The sequence below is a fragment of the Rhinatrema bivittatum genome, chromosome 10 (assembly GCF_901001135.1).
Source record: "Rhinatrema bivittatum chromosome 10, aRhiBiv1.1, whole genome shotgun sequence".
NCBI classification, from domain to species: domain Eukaryota; kingdom Metazoa; phylum Chordata; class Amphibia; order Gymnophiona; family Rhinatrematidae; genus Rhinatrema; species Rhinatrema bivittatum.
In genome coordinates this window covers 127,120,440-127,143,234 of record NC_042624.1, presented here as the reverse complement: position 1 = coordinate 127,143,234, position 22,795 = coordinate 127,120,440, and the positions used below count along the sequence as shown (strand labels likewise).

The 22,795-nt window shown below is 49.4% G+C and overlaps 1 protein-coding gene across 2 annotated transcripts in view; it reads right to left on the bottom strand.

Annotated features, from left to right (window-relative positions):
• The window catches only part of ELOVL1 (ELOVL fatty acid elongase 1), an 80,396-nt gene that overhangs the window by 14,074 nt on the left and 43,527 nt on the right, over nucleotides 1-22,795 (bottom strand). For both annotated transcript variants that reach the window (XM_029618985.1, XM_029618986.1), the window contains exons 3-7: nucleotides 19,144-19,334; nucleotides 18,104-18,184; nucleotides 6,406-6,462; nucleotides 6,013-6,118; nucleotides 4,402-4,538 (exon numbers count right to left, since the gene is read on the bottom strand). In XM_029618985.1, coding sequence (XP_029474845.1) covers nucleotides 4,402-4,538; nucleotides 6,013-6,118; nucleotides 6,406-6,462; nucleotides 18,104-18,184; nucleotides 19,144-19,334 — 572 coding nt within the window. The remainder of the gene's footprint in view (nucleotides 1-4,401; nucleotides 4,539-6,012; nucleotides 6,119-6,405; nucleotides 6,463-18,103; nucleotides 18,185-19,143; nucleotides 19,335-22,795) is intronic.

Sequence of the window (22,795 nt, the reverse complement as noted above, 5' to 3'; positions counted from 1 at the left end):
TGGAGATGAAAAAAAACAAAACAAAAACTCAAATAAAATAAATTCCAGTCGTAGGATTCTGAAACGGCTTAAGATTTACCTATAAATATTGTAGAGAGTTTTGAAGCTATATAGGTCCATGCTGGATCAGAGATATTTACATCTGAAAAAGACCTTTGTCTCACAACCTCAGGAAAAATATTTTTGGATATTTATATAGCGCTAATAAAAGCGCTCACAGCCTGCCAAGACTATGGTTTACTCCAGAAGCTGAATCCACTGTACCAAAACATTAACTCCCAGGACTCAAACAGAAACAACCTTATCTATGAAAAGGCAACACCATAACTATACCAGGCCCTAGAAGGCCAATACAGCTCCTACTGAACAAGGACAATCCAGACTGCTATAAAATACATATCAACAGAATCCCTAAGCTTAAATCACACATGCAGAACACTAACCCTCAGACACAAAATAAGGATCCACAAATTAAAAATAGAAACATGTGCGTGGCGCCCCCAAAGGGGCACGACAAAGAGGCTATCCCCTTTGTGCAATGCCAAGTGCCGGCAATATATAAACTCCAAATTCACCCTGAACATAAAGAAAAATGGCAATCCATCAACCTTCATCAGAATGCAAAGACAACAGAAACAGAACAAACTCCAACAACAACTGGAAAGTAAAAAGTATGAAATCTAAAACAAATCTCAAAATTCAACACACAACGATTAATCACAACAACACTTCACTCTAACACTCTCCTTCCTACTCTTTAATGCTCAATCAATAATCAAAAAAATTCCTATCAACGACCTTCTCCAAGATGATAAACCAGACTTTATAGCTATCACAGAAACTTGGGCAAAACACACTGACACTAATAATCAACCAAATCAACAACTCTTCTTATAGAACTTTTTCTTTACCCTGACCAAAAAAGAAAGGAGGAGGCTTAATGCTCATCTCAAAAAAAAATCTACAACTGAAACCAATTCCAACAAGCAATTGCTCTCCACTAGAAATTGCATTATTTGATTCTCCACACTTACAAATTTGCCTATTATACTGCCCCCACCACTCTCGAAAAAACTGCTCACCACTTAACTTTTTTCTGACCAAACTATTACCAAACCTATTATTCTAGGTGATTTCAACCTACATATGGACTCTACCCCCCCTATCACCTGCATCCTCAATCAATCACTGATGCACTATCATCTCTATGTCTTAATCAAATTATCACTGGCCCTACACACAAGGCAGGTCACACACTAGACCTAATCTTCATCAATACCAAGTTCTGGTCGAATCACCAAACGACAATTTCTAAAATTCCATGGTCAGACCATTCTATCATCCACACAAATCTATTCTCTTATAAACACTCAACAAAAAAAACACACCACCAAAACCTATCATCCACCTTTCTGCATGGAAACAGTTCAAACAAATCTGCAGACTGAATTAACAAATATTGATTTATCAAACATAGAAAATGCAACTTCTTCTTGGTTCAACATCACGAAAACTGTAGCAGACAAGATAAATCCCATAACAACAAAAACAATAAAAGAAACAAAAAAATCAAAATCCCTGGTACAACAAAAACATCAGAGCAGCAAAAAGGAAACTCAGAAAATTAGAGTTCCTGGAGAATAAACACCACAACTACACTTCTATATGCATACAAATCACAACTTGCCGAATGTAAAAACTCATCCATAAAACAAAAAACACAAAACGACTTCTACTCCAAAAAAATTTCCAAATACCAACAAAACCCTAAGATGCTCTTCAACATAGTAAAAACCCTTACAAAAACCTCTCAAGACGATCAATCACTATCACCACCAAAGATCAGCAGTGATGACTTCGCCAACTTCTTTAATGAAAAAAAATCAAATTACTCAAACATCAACCTAAAAAATGACTCAAGACCAGAAAGCAAATGTTGCTTACCTGATGTAACAGGTGTTCTCACAGGACAGCAGGATGTTAGTCCTCACAAATGGGTGACATCAAGGATGGAGCCCAACCACGGCTGAAAAGCACGTGCAGAGAGGAGCAGTCGTAAACGCTCTACAACGCTCAAAGCGCGTGAAAATGCCAAGGGTGCAGTGACAGCAAATAGAAAAAGCTTCCCACTGTGCGGTAGAGATAAGAAAACCCATAAGGGAAACAGTGTCGGGTGTTTTTTTATGGGCTCTTTGAGACAAAAAGGAAAGTGAAAGTAAAAAAAATAGAAAACAAGGATGTAAGAAGTGCCTGACAAAGTTGAGAGTGCAAAACATGCACCAGACCGGCTGAAACCGGGGCAGTGACAACAGAATAGCCGACATGACACCGCACGCAATGAGACTCAGTCATCCGAAACCCACAAAAAAAGGATCACTGCACCATAAGTCTTGTAGCTCTTAAATTCGCCTAACCGAATAGTCACCAAGAACAGAGATTTCAGGGCAAGATTCTTCAAAGATCCCTTCTTAATGGTTTAGATCCACTCCATTCTCCGCCACCACGAGAGACTGGATCTGGAGTAGCAATGGTAGCTGAAACTCCTCCGACAACAGTATCTTCTGAAGAGGTGACGTGTGAGCTTTCTAAAGGCTCATGGCACAGACTCCAGCATCTGTAAATAATCCCAGACTCTGGGAACCGACAGCTCCAGCAGCTGAACAGGGGGAGGCACACATTGCTCCCAGATATTCTAGCAACTGAGACGGCTCCAGGTGGCTCTTTGCTAGGTTTATTCCCCAGCCCAGGGAAAACAGTCGCATGGAACAGCAACACAATCTCCGACTTCGCCCGAATGTGCCACTGGTTTCCCTTCTCTTGAGGGCCACTGCCACCCTCATCACTTTTGTGAATGTTCCTGGTGTAGTCGCCAGCGTGAAGGGAAGTGCTCGAAACTGAAAATGTTCTAGCACCGTGAATCGCAGAACCTTTGATGGTCTGTTCAGATGAAAAAGTGCAGATACGCTTCCATTAGATCCAAGGACACAAGGAAATCCCCCTTGCGCACCGCTGTAGTCACCGTCTGCAGCATCTCCGGCATCCACAGGGGCGCATTGACCAAAAGGTGCTGAATATCTTCCTTGACCTTGTTCACACGCCGAGCAGTGAGAGATAAGAGACGGCAGAGGCGGGCAGGAGCCGTGCAGCACGCCCGACCACGCGGTTACCCATGGAGCCTGGCGAGACTGTCCCTGCAGAGCCCGGGAGATACTTACCACCCCACTGCAGCTGCTTCCTGCGGAAACTTTTTTTTTTTTAAACTTTACAAAAACAGGGCCTCTGCTCTCCCAAGGCTGAGGGGAGCTGTCCAGCTTCAGCTCAGCCTGAAAGGAGAGAGCGCCCTAAAACCAAAAAGCAGCTGCTGACAGAGAAATACTGAGGAACTGCAGGTGGCACCAGTGCTTATATCAAGCAGTGTCAGTAAAACTTTCTCTGTCTCCATAAACCCAGGAGTCTGGACTGATCCTGGTACGTACAGGGAATGTTGGATTAAATAAACTTGTAAGAGAACCGAAAGGAAGATGACAAGGCCTAGAACAGTCTAGCAGCGGAGGTGCTGGAGGCCAGCAAGGTAATAAAGTTTAAAAACCTGCTTGGAACAGATAAGAGGACAGTGCTAGGAACAGGACTGAGAAGCAGAGTAAGACACACAGCAGGCTGCTGGTGGTGATAATTAAGAATAATAACAGCCAAAAAAACCCTTTTGTACAAAATCACACAAAAAGTAACTATTCAATGAGGGAAACCAAATGTAATAAAATGGGAATGCACATCAGATTTACATGTGTGCTCTTAACGAATAATCCACAGGCCCGCAATGGATTGCGGGTAAGAGCCTGTAGATTTTTCGTTACGAGCACATACGTTAAGCTGATATGCATTCCTTTATTACGTTTGGTTTCCCTCATTGGATAGTTATTTTTTTCTGGACTGATCCAGGTACGTACAGGGAACATACACATACACGCTCCTATAGATATCTCTAGACTGCCTTCTATGGGCATAGGCCTACCCAAAGTGGTAGAGAAGCAGAGAGAAATATCTAGGCAGGCCGGATGGGCCATTTGCCTATGCTCCTATATGAATGCAGTTTCAGTCCCTTCAGGGGATAATCAGTCTGGTACTAGAGGCCATCCTGCAGCTCTGTGCTAGGTAACAGGACTTGACCTGTGATTGTTTGGGAACCTGGAACATTTGTGGTTAATTGATGGGAATTGGCTATCTGAAGACAGCACTTACGTGGTACAAATAAGCTTTGGTTAGTTCATAGACTGATAGAATCAAAGGGAAACTCTTCCCACCTCTCTCTACACTCGAGGCTAACACAGCAGGCCATAACCACAATATACATATTATATCTATCTCTATATCTATAATCACATCCCCAGCCCAGCTACTCACCAGTTGTATCGCCGTCATGTGCTTTTTCCACCACAGGTACCTCTGGAAACGAGGGCCAGCAGCCGAAAGCCCATAATAGAAATACATAATGACATGGACCAGAGAGTTGATCATGGCATGGAAGGAGCCCATTCCACCTGCAAGGTATGAAGTACAACTCTGTGTTCCTTCATCTGCAAGCTCCCTTGTCCCTTCCACCTCAGTGACAGCCCCCCATGACTGTGCCTGCTCCCTCACTGGGGGCTCCCCTTCTCTCTCATTCCAGCGTTGCCTCCCCTCCTTCTCTCCCCAAGTCACCATCTCCATTCATTCACTCACTGGGGGGGGGGGGCCACCATATTCTGATTTCCTTAGTACTCCCCTATGTCCCCTACCCCATCCACCCTAATTTCCTGCCCTCTCAGCTGTAGCCAACCCCATTTCTGTCCATTCCCTGGAGGCTCCACCATCTCCCACCCTCCTCAGCGCCTCCCCATTACCCCCAGGTTCCTACCTCCTCAGCAGCAGCTGCCCGTCCTCACCGGGGGCTCCCACCCTCTTCAGCGCCTCCCCATTACCCACAGGTTCCTACCTCCTCAGCAGCAGCTGCCCACCCTCACCGGGGGCTCCCACCCTCCTCAGCGCCTCCCCATTACCCCCAGGTTCCTACCTCCTCAGCAGCAGCTGCCCGCCCTCACCGGGGGCTCCCACCCTCCTCAGCGCCTCCCCATTACCCCCAGGTTCCTACCTCCTCAGCAGCAGCTGCCTGCCCTCACCGGGGGCTCCCGTCCTCCTCAGCGCCTCTCCATTACCCCCAGGTTCCTACCTCCTCAGCAGCAGCTGCCCGCCCTCACCGTGGGCTCCCACCCTCCTCAGCACCTCCCCATTACCCCCAGGTTCCTACCTCCTCAGCAGCAGCTGCCCGCCCTCACCGGGGGCTCCCACCCTCCTCAGCGCCTCCCCATTACCCCCAGGTTCCTACCTCCTCAGCAGCAGCTTCCCGTCCTCACCGGGGGCTCCCGTCCTCCTCAGCACCTTCCCCATTACCCCCAGGTTCCTACCTCCTCAGCAGCAGCTGCCCGTCCTCACCCGGGGCTCCCACCCTCCTCAGCACCTTCCCCATTACCCCCAGGTTCCTACCTCCTCAGCAGCAGCTGCCCGCCCTCACCGTGGGCTCCCGTCCTCCTCAGCGCCTCTCCATTACCCCCAGGTTCCTACCTCCTCAGCAGCAGCTGCCTGCCCTCACCGGGGGCTCCCACCCTCCTCAGCGCCTCTCCATTACCCCCAGGTTCCTACCTCCTCAGCAGCAGCTGCCTGCCCTCACCGGGGGCTCCCACCCTCCTCAGCGCCTTCCCCATTACCCCCAGGTTCCTACCTCCTCAGCAGCAGCTGCCCGTCCTCACCGGGGGCTCCCACCCTCCTCAGCGCCTCCCCATTACCCCCAGGTTCCTACCTCCTCAGCAGCAGCTTCCCGTCCTCACCGGGGGCTCCCACCCTCCTCAGCACCTTCCCCATTACCCCCAGGTTCCTACCTCCTCAGCAGCAGCTGCCCGTCCTCAGCACCTCCCCTCTTTCCAGCTACCACCATTGTGCTGCTCCTATAACCCAAATATTCTGGAGAGCGATTCTTACCTGGCCCAAACTTGACTCCCCACCACCAGCTCCAGGGCAAGACCGAATGGTGGAAGATATGCAGGAATGTGATCTGGCTGTACTTCTTCCGCAGGACAAAGAACACCTGAAGGTGGCAGGGAAGCACAGTGTGGGTATCAGTGCAGGAATTCCTGAGCTGTGCTGCCGCATCCTTGGCTCACACCCCTTCTTCCCTAGTGTATCTGGCCCCAAAGCCTGGTAGGAGCCCCCCCCCCCCCCCCACAGACCTCGCCCTTAGCAGATATCCATTGCTCTTTTAGGCTACAGGGCCAGGCATGTAAATATTACATAAGCAATAAAGGCACCTTTCTTCCCCCCCTCTCAGAGTGCACCTCATCCAACCCCCTCCCTGTCACTTCCTGCTCCACTTACCGTGTCCAGCAGTTCAAAGAACTTGGAAAACAAAAAGAGCCAGGAAACGCGGACCATCTGTGCAGGGGTAGGAAGAGAGAGAGAGATTACAAAGTCTGGTGGCTCTGCTGCCATCTGATTCATGCATCTTACAGAAGGAAGGCTCGGCTAATCTGAGGCACAGGAATAGGCAGGTACCACTGTGAAGGGTTAACACGAACCAGGGGCTATTGCTTGACGACTTGTAATGTGTTTGCAAAGCTGAGCAACAGTAGCTAAAGCTGGGTGTGTGCTAAAGTATATTAAACGGAGGTAGAAGCAAGAGCTGATGGTAGCACTACCTGCAGCCACTAGGAGGAGTAAAGTGAATACAGCAGCAGGAGAAACAGCCCGCGCGTTTGACACGATATTTTTACCCCTTATACAGTAAGGGGTAATACCACGTAGAGAAAACACACAGCCAAACCCCCCCCGAAACCAATAGCGCCCACAACATGGAAATGCATATTGATGGCCCTATTAGTTATTCCCGCGCCATACAGAAAGTAAAATGTGCAGCCAAGCCACACATTTTACTCTCAGAATTTAACGCCTGCCAGAGGCACTGGGAAAGTGCACAAAAGAGCAGTTTTTTCTGCTTTTCTGTGCACCCTCCAACTTAATATCATAGCGATATTAAGTCAGAGGCCCCAAAAGTAAAAAAATAAAACACAACATTTTTACAATCTGCCTGCGGCCTGAAGACGGACGCTCAATTTTGCTGGCGTTTGTTTTCCGAACCTGTGGCTGTCAGCAGGCTCGAGAACCGATGCCAGTAAAATTAAGCATCTGCTTTCAAACCCGCTGACAGCCGCCGCTCCTGTCAAAAAGGAGGCGCTAGGGATCCACTAGTGTCCCTAGCGCCTCCTTTAAATATTTTTACTGAATTGCACGCCCAGGTGAATGGCCTGGGCACCCGAGCTCGCCAGCTCTCCCTGTACATGAGCCTATAAACCTATGCCCGGTATTGCTTATCCTGTGAAATGACCAAAGGTACAAACTCATTGGAGAGGCAAATACGGCTTTGCTCTGTATAAGTGAGAAAGGAGACAGTAGTTAGTGTTCATCCATCTTCTAACTCCATCCCCCAGCCCTGACACAGAGCGTGGAAACACAGCCAGCCTCGGGCAAGTCATGTTTTCAACTTCTGAGCAAGCTTGTGCTGTCTAATTTTGGAAAAAGTCGTCGGATGGAAGATTTGTGCACAAGAAATAAAGATAAGCGTGATTCAAGTTTTAATACAACTGCTGTATTTTCCTGGACTACTATATAAAGGTTTCTACCTTAAAAATTCTTCCTGTAAGTGTTTAAAGAAATAAATTCGAGAATTGCAAAACAGATTAAAAACATTTATCAGTTACAGAGAGCAAAGCCGTATTTGGCTATCCAAGGACTTTGTACCTTTGAGTGGTCATTTCCCAGCATAAGCAATACCGGCTCAGATAATTGTCTATCCCCGTTTGTCTTTTTTTGTCTGCCTGGTGTTTCATGAAGCAAGGAAGCCAGGGTCCAAAATCCCACGGCGACCTTGCCAAGTCCCTTTACTTTGCTGCCTCAGGTAGAAACTCAGACTGGGGACAGGGAAGTACCTGCAGGATCTGCACGTGAAGCACTAGAGATATAAAGTTCCTGGATGTAATAAATGATTGTTTCATGGAGCAATTGGTTCAGGAACCAACAAGAGAGGGAGCTATTTTAGATTTAATTCTTAGTGGAACACAGGATTTGGAGAGAGAGGTAATGGTGGTGGGGCCACTTGGCAACAGTGATCATAACATGATCAAGTTTAAACTAATAACTGGTAGGGGGACAATGAGTAAATCTGCAGCTCTAACACTAAACTTTCAAAAGGGAAACTTTGATAAAATGAGGAAAATAGTCAGAAAAAAACTGAAAGGTGCAGCTGCAAAGGTTAAAAGTGTTCAACAGGCTTGGACATTGTTTAAAAATACAATCCTAGAGGCGCAGTCCATATGTATTCCACGCATTAAGAAAGGTGGAAGGAAGGCAAAACGATTACCGTCATGGTTAAAAGGTGAGGTGAAAGAGGCTATTTTAGCCAAAAAATCATCCTTCAAAAATTGGAAGAAAGATCCATCTGAAGAAAATAGGATAAAACATAAGCATTGTCAAGTTAAGTGTAAAACATTGATAAGACAGGTGAAGAGAGAATTTGAAATGAAGTTGGCCATAGAGGCAAAAACTCATAATAAAAACTTTTTTAAATATATCCAAAGCAAGAAACCTGTGAGGGAGTCGGTTGGACCATTAGATGACCGAGGGGTTAAAGGGGCTCTTAGGGAAGATAAGGCCATTGCAGAAAGACTAAATGAATTCTTTGCTTCTGTGTTTACTAATGAGGATGTTGGGGAGATACCAGTTCCGGAGTTGGTTTTCAGGGGTGATGAGTCAGACGAACTGAACGAAATCACTGTCAACCTGGAAGATGTAGTAGGCCAGATTGACAAACTAAAGAGTAGCAAGTCACCTGGACCGGATGGTATGCATCCCAGGGTACTAAAGGAACTCAAAAATGAAATTTCTGACCTATTAGTTAAAATTTGTAACCTATCATTAAAATCATCCATTGTACCTGAAGACTGGAGGGTGGCCAATGTAACCCCAATATTTAAAAAAGGCTCCAGGGGTGATCCGGGTAACTATAGACCAGTGAGCCTGACTTCAGTGCCAGGAAAAATAGTGGAAACTATTCTCAAGATCAAAATTGTAGAGCATATAGAAAGACATGGTTTAATGGGACACAGTCAACATGGATTTACCCAAGGGAAGTCTTGCCTAACAAATCTGCTTCATGTTTTTGAAGGGGTTAATAAACATGTGGATAAAGGTGAACCGGTGGATGTAGTGTATTTGGATTTTCAGAAGGCGTTTGACAAAGTCCCTCATGAGAGGCTTCTACGAAAACTAAAAAGTCATGGGATAGGAGGCGATGTCCTTTCTTGGATTACAAACTGGTTAAAAGACAGGAAACAGAGAGTAGGACTAAATGGTCAATTTTCTCAGTGGAAAAGGGTGGACAGTGGAGTGCCTCAGGGATCTGTACTTGGACCGGTGCTTTTCAATATATATATCAATGATCTGGAAAGGAATACGATGAGTGAAGTTATCAAATTTGCAGATGATACAAAATTATTCAGAGTAGTTAAATCACATGCAGACTGTGATACATTACAGGAGGACCTTGCAAGACTGGAAGATTGGGCATCCAAATGGCAGATGAAATTTAATGTGGACAAGTGCAAGGTGATGCATATAGGGAAAAATAACCCTTGCTGTAGTTACACGATGTTAGGTTCCATATTAGGAGCTACCACCCAAGAAAGAGATCTAGACGTCATAGTAGATAATACATTGAAATCGTCAGCTCAGTGTGCTGCAGCAGTCAAAAAAGCAAATAAAATGTTAGGAATTATTAGGAAGGGAATGGTTAATAAAACGGAAAATGTCATAATGCCTCTGTATAATGTCATAATGCCTCTGTATCGCTCCATGGTGAGACCACACCTTGAATACTGTGTACAATTCTGGTCGCCGTATCTCAAAAAAGGTATAGTTGTGATGGAGAAGGTACAGAGAAGGGCGACCAAAATGATAAAGGGGATGGAACAGCTCCCCTATGAGGAAAGGCTGAAGAGGTTAGGGCTGTTCAGCTTGGAGAAGAGACGGCTGAGGGGGGATATCATAGAGGTCTTTAAGATCATGAGAGGTCTTGAACGAGTAGATGTGACTCGGTTATTTACACTTTCGAATAATAGAAGGACTAGGGGGCATTCCATGAAGTTAGCAAGTAGCACATTTAAGACTAATCGGAGAAAATTCTTTTTCACTCAACGCACAATAAATCTCTGGAATTTGTTGCCAGAGGATGTGGTTAGTGCAGTTAGTGTAGCTGGGTTCAAAAAAGGTTTGGATAAGTTCTTGGAAGAGAAGTCCATTAACTGCTATTAATCAAGTTTACTTAGGGAATAGTCACTGCTATTAATTGCATCAGTAGCATGGGATCTTCTACGTGTTTGGGTAATTGCCAGGTTCTTGTGGCCTGGTTTGGCCTCTGTTGGAAACAGGATGCTGGGCTTGATGGACCCTTGGTCTGACCCAGCATGGCAATTTCTTATGTTCTTATGTTCTTAAGTGCATGAAATCAATCACCCCCCACACAAGATGTGGTGCACGCGTGTTACAGACCCATCACACGCACACATCAATCACCCCCCACACAAGATGTGGTGCCCGCGTGTTACAGACCCATCACACACACACATCAATCACCCCCCATACAAGATGTGGTGCCCGCGTGTTACAGATGTGGTGCACGCGTGTTACAGACCCATCATACGCACACATCAATCACCCCCCATACAAGATGTGGTGCCCGCGTGTTACAGACCCATCACACGCACACATCAATCACCCCCCATACAAGATGTGGTGCACGCGTGTTCCAGATGTGGTGCACGCGTGTTACAGACCCATCATACGCACACATCAATCACCCCCCATACAAGATGTGGTGCCCGAGTGTTACAGACCCATCATACGCACACATCAATCACCCCCCATACAAGATGTGGTGCACGCGTATTACAGATGTGGTGCACGCGTGTTACAGACCCATCATACGCACACATCAATCACCCCCCATACAAGATGTGGTGCCCGAGTGTTACAGACCCATCATACGCACACATCAATCACCCCCCATACAAGATGTGGTGCCCGCGTGTTACAGACCCATCATACGCACACATCAATCACCCCCCATACAAGATGTGGTGCCCGCGTGTTACAGACCCATCATACGCACACATCAATCACCCCCCATACAAGATGTGGTGCCCGCGTGTTACAGACCCATCATACGCACACATCAATCACCCCCCATACAAGATGTTACAGACCCATCATACGCACACATCAATCACCCCCCATACAAGATGTGGTGCCCGCGTGTTACAGACCCATCATACGCACACATCAATCACCCCCCATACAGAATGTGGTGCACACATGTTTCAGATGTGGTGCACGCGTGTTACAGATGTGGTGCACACGTGTTACAGACCCATCATACGCGCATCGTATTTGAAGCACGATATTCAGATCTCCAAAATGTCAGAAAAGGTACAAAGAAAGGCCAGAAGGGTTTACATATTATGAATGTCCAAACTGAGGCTCTTCACCTTAAATGCAAGATGATTTGGGGTTGACTTGATATACGATAGGAATCTACCAATGGGCTCCTGGGTCCAACAAACCAGAGGCTGAATTCATCCAAGGATAAGGTAAGCAACATGCAACAGTCCCACACACACACCTCTTACCTTAGGAGATCAAACCTGACAGGTGAAATGAGGGACGGTGGCTACCTTACTATATATTCTTGCTTCTTTTGATGTAGTCAGACTCCAGGGACTAATTACCAAAGCTTGGGGATGGACAGGAATTTCCCAGTACGTAGCAGGATTAGTCCAGACTGCTGGGTTGTGCCTCCCCTCCAGCAGATGGAGTCAGAGAGAAAACTGAAAGCACCCCCTAGATACACTGGTGTGGCACCTGCCATCCCTCAGTATCTTCTCTGACTCCAGCAGATTGAGAGGCATAACCTGCCATCCCTCAGTATATTCTCTGACTCCAGCAGATTGAGAGGCATAACCTGCGGTCCTGGTCTGGTCAGTTTTCTCGGTACTGGGAAATATTAAAAAAAAAAAAAAAAGAAATAGAGGACAGGGGACAAGATCTCTGTCTGCCTGTCTGTCTGTGTCAGTTTGTCTTGCGCTGCGCGGTTGGAGCTCAGTGTGGGGCAGGCTCGGAGGGCAATACCCTCCTTTTATTCCCGGGATAGAGTGTCCGTGTGGCTGGGGGAGAGCTTACCGGTGGGCCGGTCACCCTCCCCCCAATTCCAGGGAGTTTAGCCCTGAAGGGGGTTTAAAAAAAAAAAAAAAAGTTGAAGTGTTTTCTTGCAGAGCCACTTAAGACCTGTTGGAGACAGGCAGTGAGCTCACTCTTTTTAACCCCGGCCTGCCAGTGCCTTTCGGACCCCGGAGGGGGTGGCTAGCTCACCCGGCGCGCGATAGCTGTGAGGCTCTCCTCACCGGGATTTTGGCGCCATTTCTTGATTGCAGCTCGGGCTCTCCTTGATGCCGCGATCTTCGGTCTGTCTGACCTGTGGGGAGGCGGGGGCGCAACTCTCCCGTGTTCCCGGGGGCGGGGGACCCTCGCGGGTCTCCTCTCCCCTCTGCGTCGCGGCATAGCAGCGCATCCAGCAGCCGGTCTCCGGCCCCTCCTCCATCGGGGAGGAGTGCGGCGGCCATCTTGGCCACGAGGCAGTCTGAATCTTCAGCGGAGGAGGAAATCTCCCCTCCTCCTTCTCCTGGCGCTCGAAGCCCACGCTCCCAGCCCGATTTGGGGTCTCCGAGGCCCCCCCTCAGCGGATTCCCCGAGGAAGAATTTAAAAAGGTCGGTGCCATTTTCTTCGGACTTTGTGCTCTTAATGCACAAAGCCTTTTTGCAGGCAGAATCCGGCTGGGAGGCGGAGGTTCCCACTCCCCCGAAGGTTCCCAAGATAACTTCCTTGCCCCGGGGGAGTCCACAGGGGGTGGGGTCCTCCGGGGTCAAGGTTCCCCGCCCGCGGCGGGGGGGAGCTGAGGGCATGAGAGACACAGGAGCCGCTCCGGAATCCCCGGGGGCTCCGGATTTGTTGACAGCGGATGAGCAGGGGTCCGTAGAGGGGGATGACCCCCAGGTGCTACGCTTGTTTGGAAACGATGAGTTAAGCTCCCTTATTCTTCACGTGCTGCAGGAGCTAGAGTTGACGACGACGCCTCAAGAGGCGGACACGTCCACGGGGGATATCGCTATGGCAGGGCTTCGGGCCCCCCCTCAGACTTTTCCTTTCCACCACAAGGTCTTGCAGATTGTCTCGAAGGAATGGGAACTGCAGAGGCTTCCCTGCGAGTTAATCGAGCCATGGAAAAGCTATATCCCTTACCTAAGGATTCATTGGAATTTTTGAAGACACCCGCGGTAGATTCGGCTGTCACGGCTGTGGTCAAGCATACGACTATCCCCGTGACAGGGGGCATAGCATTGAAGGACCTCCAGGATCGCAAGCTGGAGGTCTTACTGAAGCGCATTTTTGACGTGGCGGCACTGGGTGTCCGGGCGGCGGCATGCAGCAGCCTCGTGCAGAGGGCCAACCTGCGCTGGGTCCAGCAGCTGCTGACCACGCAGGAGCTTCCTCCGGGCGAAGCTGAGCAGGCCAATTGTGTTGAAGCGGCGGTCGCTTATACAGCGGATGCCTTATATGACTTGTTATGCACCTCGGCTCGCATTATGTCCTCGGCGGTCTCAGCCAGGAGGTTGCTGTGGCTCCGTCGTTGGTCGGCGGATGCCACCTCCAAGGCGAGGTTAGGTTCCTTCCCCTTTAAGGGCAAGTTGCTGTTTGGGGAGGAACTAGATCAGCTCATTAAGGACCTGGGAGACAACAAGGTTTACAAGTTGCCGGAGGATAGGCCTCGGCAACCTCGGTCGTTTGGTAATACCAGGGCTTGCTTTCGGGGGCAAAGGCGTTTCCGTGCGGGAAGAGGTGGTTCCTTTCCCCAGCGGCAGCAGGCAACAAGAACCCAGTCTTGGTCTCCTTCCTTTCGCGGCAGGAGGCCTCAACGCGGGGGCTCGTCCCAAAGTTTCGCTGCCATCAAGCCCGCGCAATGAAGGTGCGCAGGCCCACTCCTCCGTTCCCGTTATCGGAGGTCGCCTATCCCGGTTCTGGGAGGAGTGGGTCAAAATCACTTCGGATCAATGGGTCCTCGCTGTGGTTCGGTACGGCTACGAGTTGGATTTTGTACGTCCCCTCCGGGATCTCTTTATGATATCGCCGTGCGGCCCGGTGGAAAAACAAATGGCTATAGCCCAAACAGTCGATCATCTACAGGCTCTGGGGGCGGTGGTTCCGGTTCCACAGGACCAGCTCCGGTCGGGTCGGTATTCCATATTCTTCCTGGTTCCCAAAAAGGAGGGCACCTTCCGGCCCATTCTGGATCTCAAAGGAGTAAACAAGGCGTTGCGTGTGCCTCGCTTCCGCATGGAGACTCTCCGGTCTGTTATTGCGGCCGTCCACAAGGGAGAATTCTTGGCTTCTTTGGACCTGACAGAGGCGTATCTCCACATCGGAATCCGAGAACGACATCAAAGATACTTGAGGTTCATGGTGATGGGGTCCCATTACCAGTTTTGTGCCCTCCCCTTCGGTTTGGCCACCGCGCCGAGGGTGTTCACCAAAGTTCTCGTGGTGGTAGCGGCTTCCCTCCGGCGACAAGGAGTCCTTGTGCATCCCTATCTCGATGATTGGCTCATCCGAGCGAAGTCGCATGCGGCTTGCACCCAGGCGGTTTCCTTAGTGGTGCGCCAGCTCCAGGCGTTGGGTTGGGTAGTCAACTTCGCGAAGAGCAGACTCGAGCCGACCCAACAGCTGGAGTTCCTGGGAGCTCGGTTCGACACCGTGGTAGGCAAGGTTTTTCTTCCGCAGCAACGCATGCTCAATCTCATGACTCAGGTGCGGCGCCTGTTTGAGCTCGCGACTCCCACGGTCTGGGATTATTTACAAGTCATTGGTCATATGGTGTCTACTATGGAAATGGTACAATGGGCTTTTGCACATATGCGACCGTTACAAAGAGCACTTCTGTCTCTGTGGGATCCCCGTTCAGAGGATTACGGGATAAAATTACCTTTGCTGGAGCCGGCCCGCTCCAGTCTCTCCTGGTGGCTGACTCCAGACAATCTCCTACAGGGGGTGGACCTCGAACCCCCGTCTTGGTTGGTAGTGACAACGGATGCCAGCCTCTCGGGCTGGGGAGCGGTCTGCCAGTCCCGTGCAGTCCAGGGCACCTGGTCAGTGCTCCAAGCGACTTGGTCCATCAACCGATTGGAGACCAGAGCGGTTCGGCTGGCCTTGCGTCGCCTTCTTCCAATGGTGCGCGGGCGAGCAGTAAGAGTTCTGTCGGACAATGCGACCACAATGGCGTACATAAATCGGCAAGGAGGCACAAGAAGTCGCGCGGTAGCGACAGAGGCGGCGCTGTTAATGTCCTGGGCGGAACGGCACATAGCGCGCCTCGCGGCCACCCACATTGCCGGCATGGACAACGTTCAGGCAGATTACCTCAGCCGGCAACACCTAGATCCAGGAGAATGGGAGCTCTCGGAGGCGATGGTGCTCATCACTCTGCGTTGGGGGACTCCGCGATTGGATCTCATGGCGACCCGCCAAAATGCAAAGGCGGTACGTTTCTTCAGTCGAAGGAGAGCGCACGCGTCGGAAGGGGTGGACGCGCTGGTACTTCCGTGGCCTCGTCACATCCTCCTTTATGTGTTTCCTCCGTGGCCTCTACTGGGGAAGTGCTAAGACGCATAGAGTCCCATCACGGGCAGGTGATTCTCGTGGCTCCGGAATGGCCGCGTCGCCCGTGGTTCGCGGATCTTGTCAACCTGGCAATAGACGGGCCACTGCGTCTCGGTCATCTTCCCAATCTTCTTCGTCAGGGTCCAGTATTTTTCGATCTGGCGGATCATTTTTGTCTGGCGGCTTGGCTTATGAGAGGAAGCAGTTGAGGAAGAGAGGTTATTCGGATGTGGTGGTATCTACTCTCCTTCGGGCGCGTCGGTCTTCCACTACGCTTGCCTATGCGAGGGTATGGAAGGTTTTCCACGATTGGTGTGACACGGCGGGTACCTCGGCCAGACATCCGTCCGTGGCGGATATCCTCATGTTCTTACAGGATGGCCTGAAGAAGGGTTTGGCGTATAATTCGCTTCGAGTTCAGGTAGCGGCCTTGGGCTGCTTGAGGGGTAAGGTCGAAGGCTCTTCCCTCGCGAGTCATCCAGATGTGGCTCGTTTTTTGCGGGGGGTTAGAAACTTGCGTCCTCCCATCAGGCTTCCCTGTCCGTCTTGGAACTTGAACTTGGTACTCCGTGGCTTGTGTGCGGCTCAGTTTGAACCTATCACGGTGGCTTCCTTGAAGGATCTGACCCTCAAGACGGTTTTTCTTGTGGCCATTTCCTCGGCTCGTCGGGTGTCGGAGCTTCAGGCTCTCTTGCAGGGAACCGTTTTTGCGCATTTCGGCGTCAGGAGTTTCTCTACGAACTGTTCCTTCCTTCTTGCCTAAGGTGGTCTCCACGTTTCATGTCAACCAAACGGTGGAATTGCCTTCCTTCTCGGAAGAGGACCTCCAGTCTTCTCAAGGTAGGGATTTGAGGCGTCTCGACGGCCGTCGGATTCTTTTGCGCTATTTGGAGGTTACCAATGATTTTAGAAGGTCAGATCACCTCTTCGTGTTGTGGAATGGACCCAGGAAGGGTCTTCAGGCTTCCAAGGCTACGATTGCACGCTGGTTAAAGGGTGCTATTGTGTCCACGTATGTTGGCTGCGGTAAGCCTGTTCCCGCTGGACTTAAGGCTCATTCTCTGCATTCTCAGGCGACTTCGTGGGCAGAGAATCACTTGGTCTCTTGCCAAGAGATATGCAGGGCGGCCACGTGGAAATCCTGGCATACTTTTTCCAGGCATTATCAACTGGATGTCCGTGGTCCTCCTGCAGAGTCCTTTGGGAGCAGTGTGATTCGAGCGGGACTCTTAGGGTCCCACCCCAGTTAAGGCGGCTCGGGTACATCCCAGCTGTCTGGACTGATCCTGGTACATACTGGGAAAGGAAAATTAGGTTCTTACCTTTGCTAATTTTCGTTCCCGTAGTACCATGGATCAGTCCAGACGCCCGCCCACAGTGTTTTCTGGGAGTCCGCTCGTATTCTATATTTTTTTTCCATTGCAGTTTGTCTTGCGACAGATGCCACAGTTTTCATAGTTCCGTTGGTCATTTTATCGTATTTTTACTGTACACTCTTGGTGTCCTACTTGTTGTTTCTGGTTTTACCTGTTCTCAAGGATGTTTCTACTTGATCTGGTCACTACTTTAAAAAAAAAAAAAAAGTTGGGGGGGGCAGTGTGTATGGTGTTTAATTCATTTCTTCTGCTTTGATATCACATATACTGAAGGATCGCAGGTGGCACACCAGTATATCTAGGAGGTGCTTTCAGTTTTCTCTCTGACTCCATCTGCTGGAGGGGAGGCATAACCCAGCTGTCTGGACTGATCCATGGTACTACGGGAACGAAAATTAGCAAAGGTAAGAACCTAATTTTCCTCTCTCTCACTGCTGCAGTCTTGGCTCCAGATGCCAAGAGACATCCACCTTCCCAGGATTGCTCCGGAGAGAGAACCAAGGCTACACAGCAGGCTTAGGTGGAAAGGAGACCAAAGAGCCATCGATTGCAACCTTCTACAGATTACCTAAGAGCAGAGAAGGCTGCAATCAATGCACCTTTGGTCTCCTCTCCACCTAAACCTATTGTGTAACTCAGCAGCTGTGTAACTAGGCAGATGTAAAGACTGCAGATCAGACTTCCTGGGTTTATGGAGCAAAGTGCAGCTGGAGAAGTGTTTGTTCCTGTTGCTTTGGCTCTGTACCAGATAAGGAGCACAATACACATTACCCTCTTATCCCCCCCCCCCCTCAGAGACCTCACCAGGGAACAGAGAAAGGAGGGCAGGGGAGAGTTGCAGACTTGCAGCCTCCTCAGTCAAGAAAAGAGAAAGAGTGCATACCCGTAGAGCCATGGGGCTATGAGAGACATCCACAGGATCACACTGCCACGTATATCCCGTCAGCCAACCACTCATCAGGAACTGAAACAGAAATCCACCAAGAGTCACAAAATACTGCCTAAAATCAAAACCTGCTTCTTTTCTATTGCTAGTACTCTGCATCTGCTGATAAAATGATTGCTTCATTAGTTCAGAGAAGTCTATATGAATTACTGAAACCTACCTCAGAATAGTTTTGTTGTGGGAAATTTAATCAGCATTTATCATAAAATAAGCAGAAAAGAATGACTTGTGCAGTGATTTTTCTCCTGTTTTTATTCGTTACAATAAGCATGGATAAAGAGAAAATAAAATAAGTGAAAGCCAAGGTCCCTACTCATACACAATCAGCTGTAAGAGGTCCTGCCACCCAGGCCCTTACCATGTACACAGCGTTTCCCCAACCTTTTCACGTTCAGGGCACATCCACAGTAACAAAAACGTGTGGCACAACAGCCTGCACAGAGCAGCAGTGAGGACTACTCAAAGGCCAAAAGCAGAGCTCAGGAAGCACTGAAAGCCACCACTGTCTTCTACATTTTAAAAGGAGAGAGAGTGGCAGAGATGCATGGCCTTCAGGACGGACCAGCTCTCTCTGTACACAAGTGCTGTGTGTGGTGTGGGCAGCTGGCTCACTTGTCATGAGAGCTCCTTCACTGCTGCTAGTCATAACCACAAGAGCGAGTGCCATGCAAGCTCCGTCTCACTCAACCTGAGGGTAGGAGTCAGTGGAATGACTCTCAGGAGGCAGCGGCAAAGGACTCTGGGGCTCATGCTGTGCTTAGGAAGCAGAGGCTGCATGATCACCAGTGTCCTGAGAAAGGAGCTCCTGCACGTCTCACAGCCATCACTGGTGTATCTGGTTGCTGTCTGACGCGGAGAGCAGACCCAGCATCAGTTAGTGATGACGTTCAGGGCACATCGGATCAGGCTGAAGGCGCGCTGGCTGGCAGTGGTGTAACATTCATCACTCCCTCCCACCCCTGCCCCTAGGCCCTTACCTCATACACTATGTAAGACGACAGTGCCACCATGCTAAAGTTGTAAAGCACCATAAGTGGCTTCAAGTCAAAGGGTTTTCTGCTGGACATGAGCCAGGGTCCGAGGTAGAGCACGAAGGAGACATAAGCCAGCAGGATACTCGTTGGAAGGAGAGGAGACTGCATCAAGGGGTAATTGTACACCCGAGGGTCTGTAGGGAGAAAGTTAGACAAGATGTACATAGAGTGCTACGTGCGGGATTATAACACATGGGACAGTCAAATGCTGGGACTGCACAGCAGGTGGACACGTCACATTTTCTGAAATACATGAACTAACTCTTAAACGCCTACCAAATAAGAAATGTTGTGCTTTAAGAAGTTATTCTCTACTGATCCCTCGCCTCAATCAGTCGCTGAGCACCACTAGTCCAATCTGAACTCTAACACAGCAATTCCCCTCCCCACCCCTGGATCTTATCATCCAATGACCACCTCACAGAGCATTTATTCAATGTCCTACAGCGTGCCAGAGCTGGGAATCAGAGCTGAGACACAAGGAGACCAGTCGCAGGCCGTCTCCCTGGCTCTAGAAGCACTGAGCATTTATTCAATGTCCTACAGCGTGCCAGAGCTGGGAATCAGAGCTGAGACACAAGGAGACCAGTCGCAGGCCGTCTCCCTGGCTCTAGAAGCACTGAGCATTTATTCAATGTCCTACAGCGTGCCAGAGCTGGGAATCAGAGCTGAGACACAAGCAGACCAGTCGCAGGCCGTCTCCCTGGCTCTAGAAGCACAGAGCATTTATTCAATGTCCTACAGCGTGCCAGAGCTGGGAATCAGAGCTGAGACACAAGGAGACCAGTCGCAGGCCGTCTCCCTGGCTCTAGAAGCACTGAGCATTTATTCAATGTCCTACAGCGTGCCAGAGCTGGGAATCAGAGCTGAGACACAAGGAGACCAGTCGCAGGCCGTCTCCCTGGCTCTAGAAGCACTGAGCATTTATTCAATGTCCTACAGCGTGCCAGAGCTGGGAATCAGAGCTGAGACACAAGCAGACCAGTCGCAGGCCGTCTCCCTGGCTCTAGAAGCACAGAGCATTTATTCAATGTCCTACAGCGTGCCAGAGCTGGGAATCAGAGCTGAGACACAAGGAGACCAGTCGCAGGCCGTCTCCCTGGCTCTAGAAGCACTGAGCAGGACTGAACAGGACCAAGGAGAAGAGAGTGACCCGGGGTGAATCCATGGCATAGGGGAGCAGTGATCAGCTTAAGGACTGTGAATTAACTGGGTACTTTATGGCCAACTCCCCACCAGACCCCAGAGGTGCAAACAGGCTCTTCCAGCCCCAGTACAGGGGATGGAGATGGAAGCCACTATAAAGGGTGGAATCTACTTGTAAATGACTTTTGGTTATCCTGCACCAGCTTTCTAAAACTCTTGATTATCAGATCAAGAACAAAGCTAAGTAAAGGTTCTGAAAGGATTAAACACTTAACTTTTCTTTCAGGTTTATGGAGATCAATCTCTCTCCAATGTTAACTGTCTTAGCATATTTTAATGACTATTTACTATATGTTTAGCCGAGAGGCAGAATGTAGACAAAATTATATGCATGCTGATCTTGGTTCAAGTTAATATAAAAACTAAACAGAACCAGTTCCAGATGTCACTAACTTTTGTATTTGATGGAAACATTTGTGATATACTCTTTGGGTTAATTCTATTTGTATTCTGTTGTCATATACACACTTCACTCCCCCCACAGAACCTATAATGGTTAGCCCAATGCGAACCAAGCCATCTGCGGCATCTACACCTAAGTTATGGTGATGTCCTGGTCACAAAGTTACCCGGGTTACATATTCACTCATGTTTCAAAGTTTCCATGTTACAATGTTTCAATCTAAAATATGAAATCTATACTTATAGATTCCATTGTTAAGCTGTAAACTGGTGCGATAAAACCAGTTGAACATCGGTATAGAAAAAAACAAATATATGCTATGCATTGTAAATTGCAAAGCATTTTATTGTTTACATTAGACTTGCAAATCAAAAGAAAAGTTACATTCTTACTCCCGTGTTGGCCAAGCCTCATGAGTTTCCAATGCAAGTGACATGGATCCTCATTCTCTGAGGTCCAGCTGCTCAGTAAGTTACAGATAACAAATACAGAAACAAAATGCAATAAATACATCTCATCTGTTATATAAAGAGGCTCACAGGAGAGCCCGGCGAGCCGCCTCACCCCAGATGTGGCTGAACCCATCCCACTGTCAGCACACACCGGCCCAAGAGTCTGCCAGCCACTGCTGTCCTTAGGCACGTGTACATATACGCACGTTATATAGGCCCCACAGCAGGAAATGCTGAGTGGCCACCTCCTACCAGTCTCCTTAACAAGGACCTCGCAGTACTACCTCCCTCAGCAACCAGTCCGTGTTGCTTGAGTTCCTGGTTCTTCATCCAGCTTGCCTTGTCCAACCTTGACTTGATTTGCCCATCTCATCCAGTGTCCTCGTCCACTCTTAGCCTAACTTGCAGATCACAGACCACAATTGCCTGCCGCGAGCTTGGCCAGTCTCAAACCCGTTAGTCTGCTGTCTTCCCTGCCCCCGGTGTGTCATTTGACTCTTGCTCTAGCCACTGCCCTAGGGACCCAAAGACCTGCCAACTGCCAGAACCTAAGGATTCAACCTGCGGGGGAGGCGGCTGGTATAGGTGATGCGCCAATGTCTTGCAACAGGGTGCATTTGCCTGCTGCCAGAATAAGCCCCATAGGTTCGCCTACTAACGTTGCGTCAACTACACTGCAACACAAAGGGCTCACACCCACACCACCTTTCACATCAACCACGCACTACATTTCTTGGTCATCCTGGGATTACCAGGCTGAAGTGTCAAGCCCAATGAATTGTGGAAGGCTCAGTTACCTTGGCCTCCACTTTGTCACCAGAATTGACTTCCTACTCTGGAATGGAAAGATAACTTGAGATACCAACCAAGCAATACGGTGTTAAACAGCAGCTAACACACAGGCCAATACAGTAAGGACGTGGAAGAAAGAGTGCAGTAGTGCCGGGCGCACCCTCGTTTGCCGCATGCACAGTCCGGATCACATACCGCTTGATACAGTATTTAAATGGCATGCAAATGCAAGCCGCGTCCAAAGCACGTCCATGAAGCGCAATCCATTTTACTATATAAGAGCGCTTTACAGCACCTATACAGTATCCTGGGTGCGCTGGTACCTGTCATTTGAAATGACAGGTACCAGGAAGTGGATACAGGAGAAGGGCTGGTGCAGTTTGTTTCGTTGTCCTGTGCAAATGATTGCTTCACTGCCTGACCCCCTCACCCCCTGGGACAAGACCTTTAGAGGAGCCAGGATCGGGCAAACTTTCCCCCAGCCCCCGCTCACCTGCCCTGGCCGCGTCCATGGGTGCCGGTCTCCCGTGCTGACAGCTCCGGAGCAGCCCCAGTCCTCTCTCCCCTCCTCCTGGGGGCAGCCGGTGGCGAGAGTGGCTTCAGCAGCCCGGGGCAGACCGGGCGCTCCCCATGCGAGGCGGCTTTCAGCAGCCGTCGCCGGCGAAGGTGCATGAGCGCGCGCCGTGACCTCTGACATCCAGCCGGGCGCTCAGGTCACGGCGTGCGCTCATGCACCTTCGCC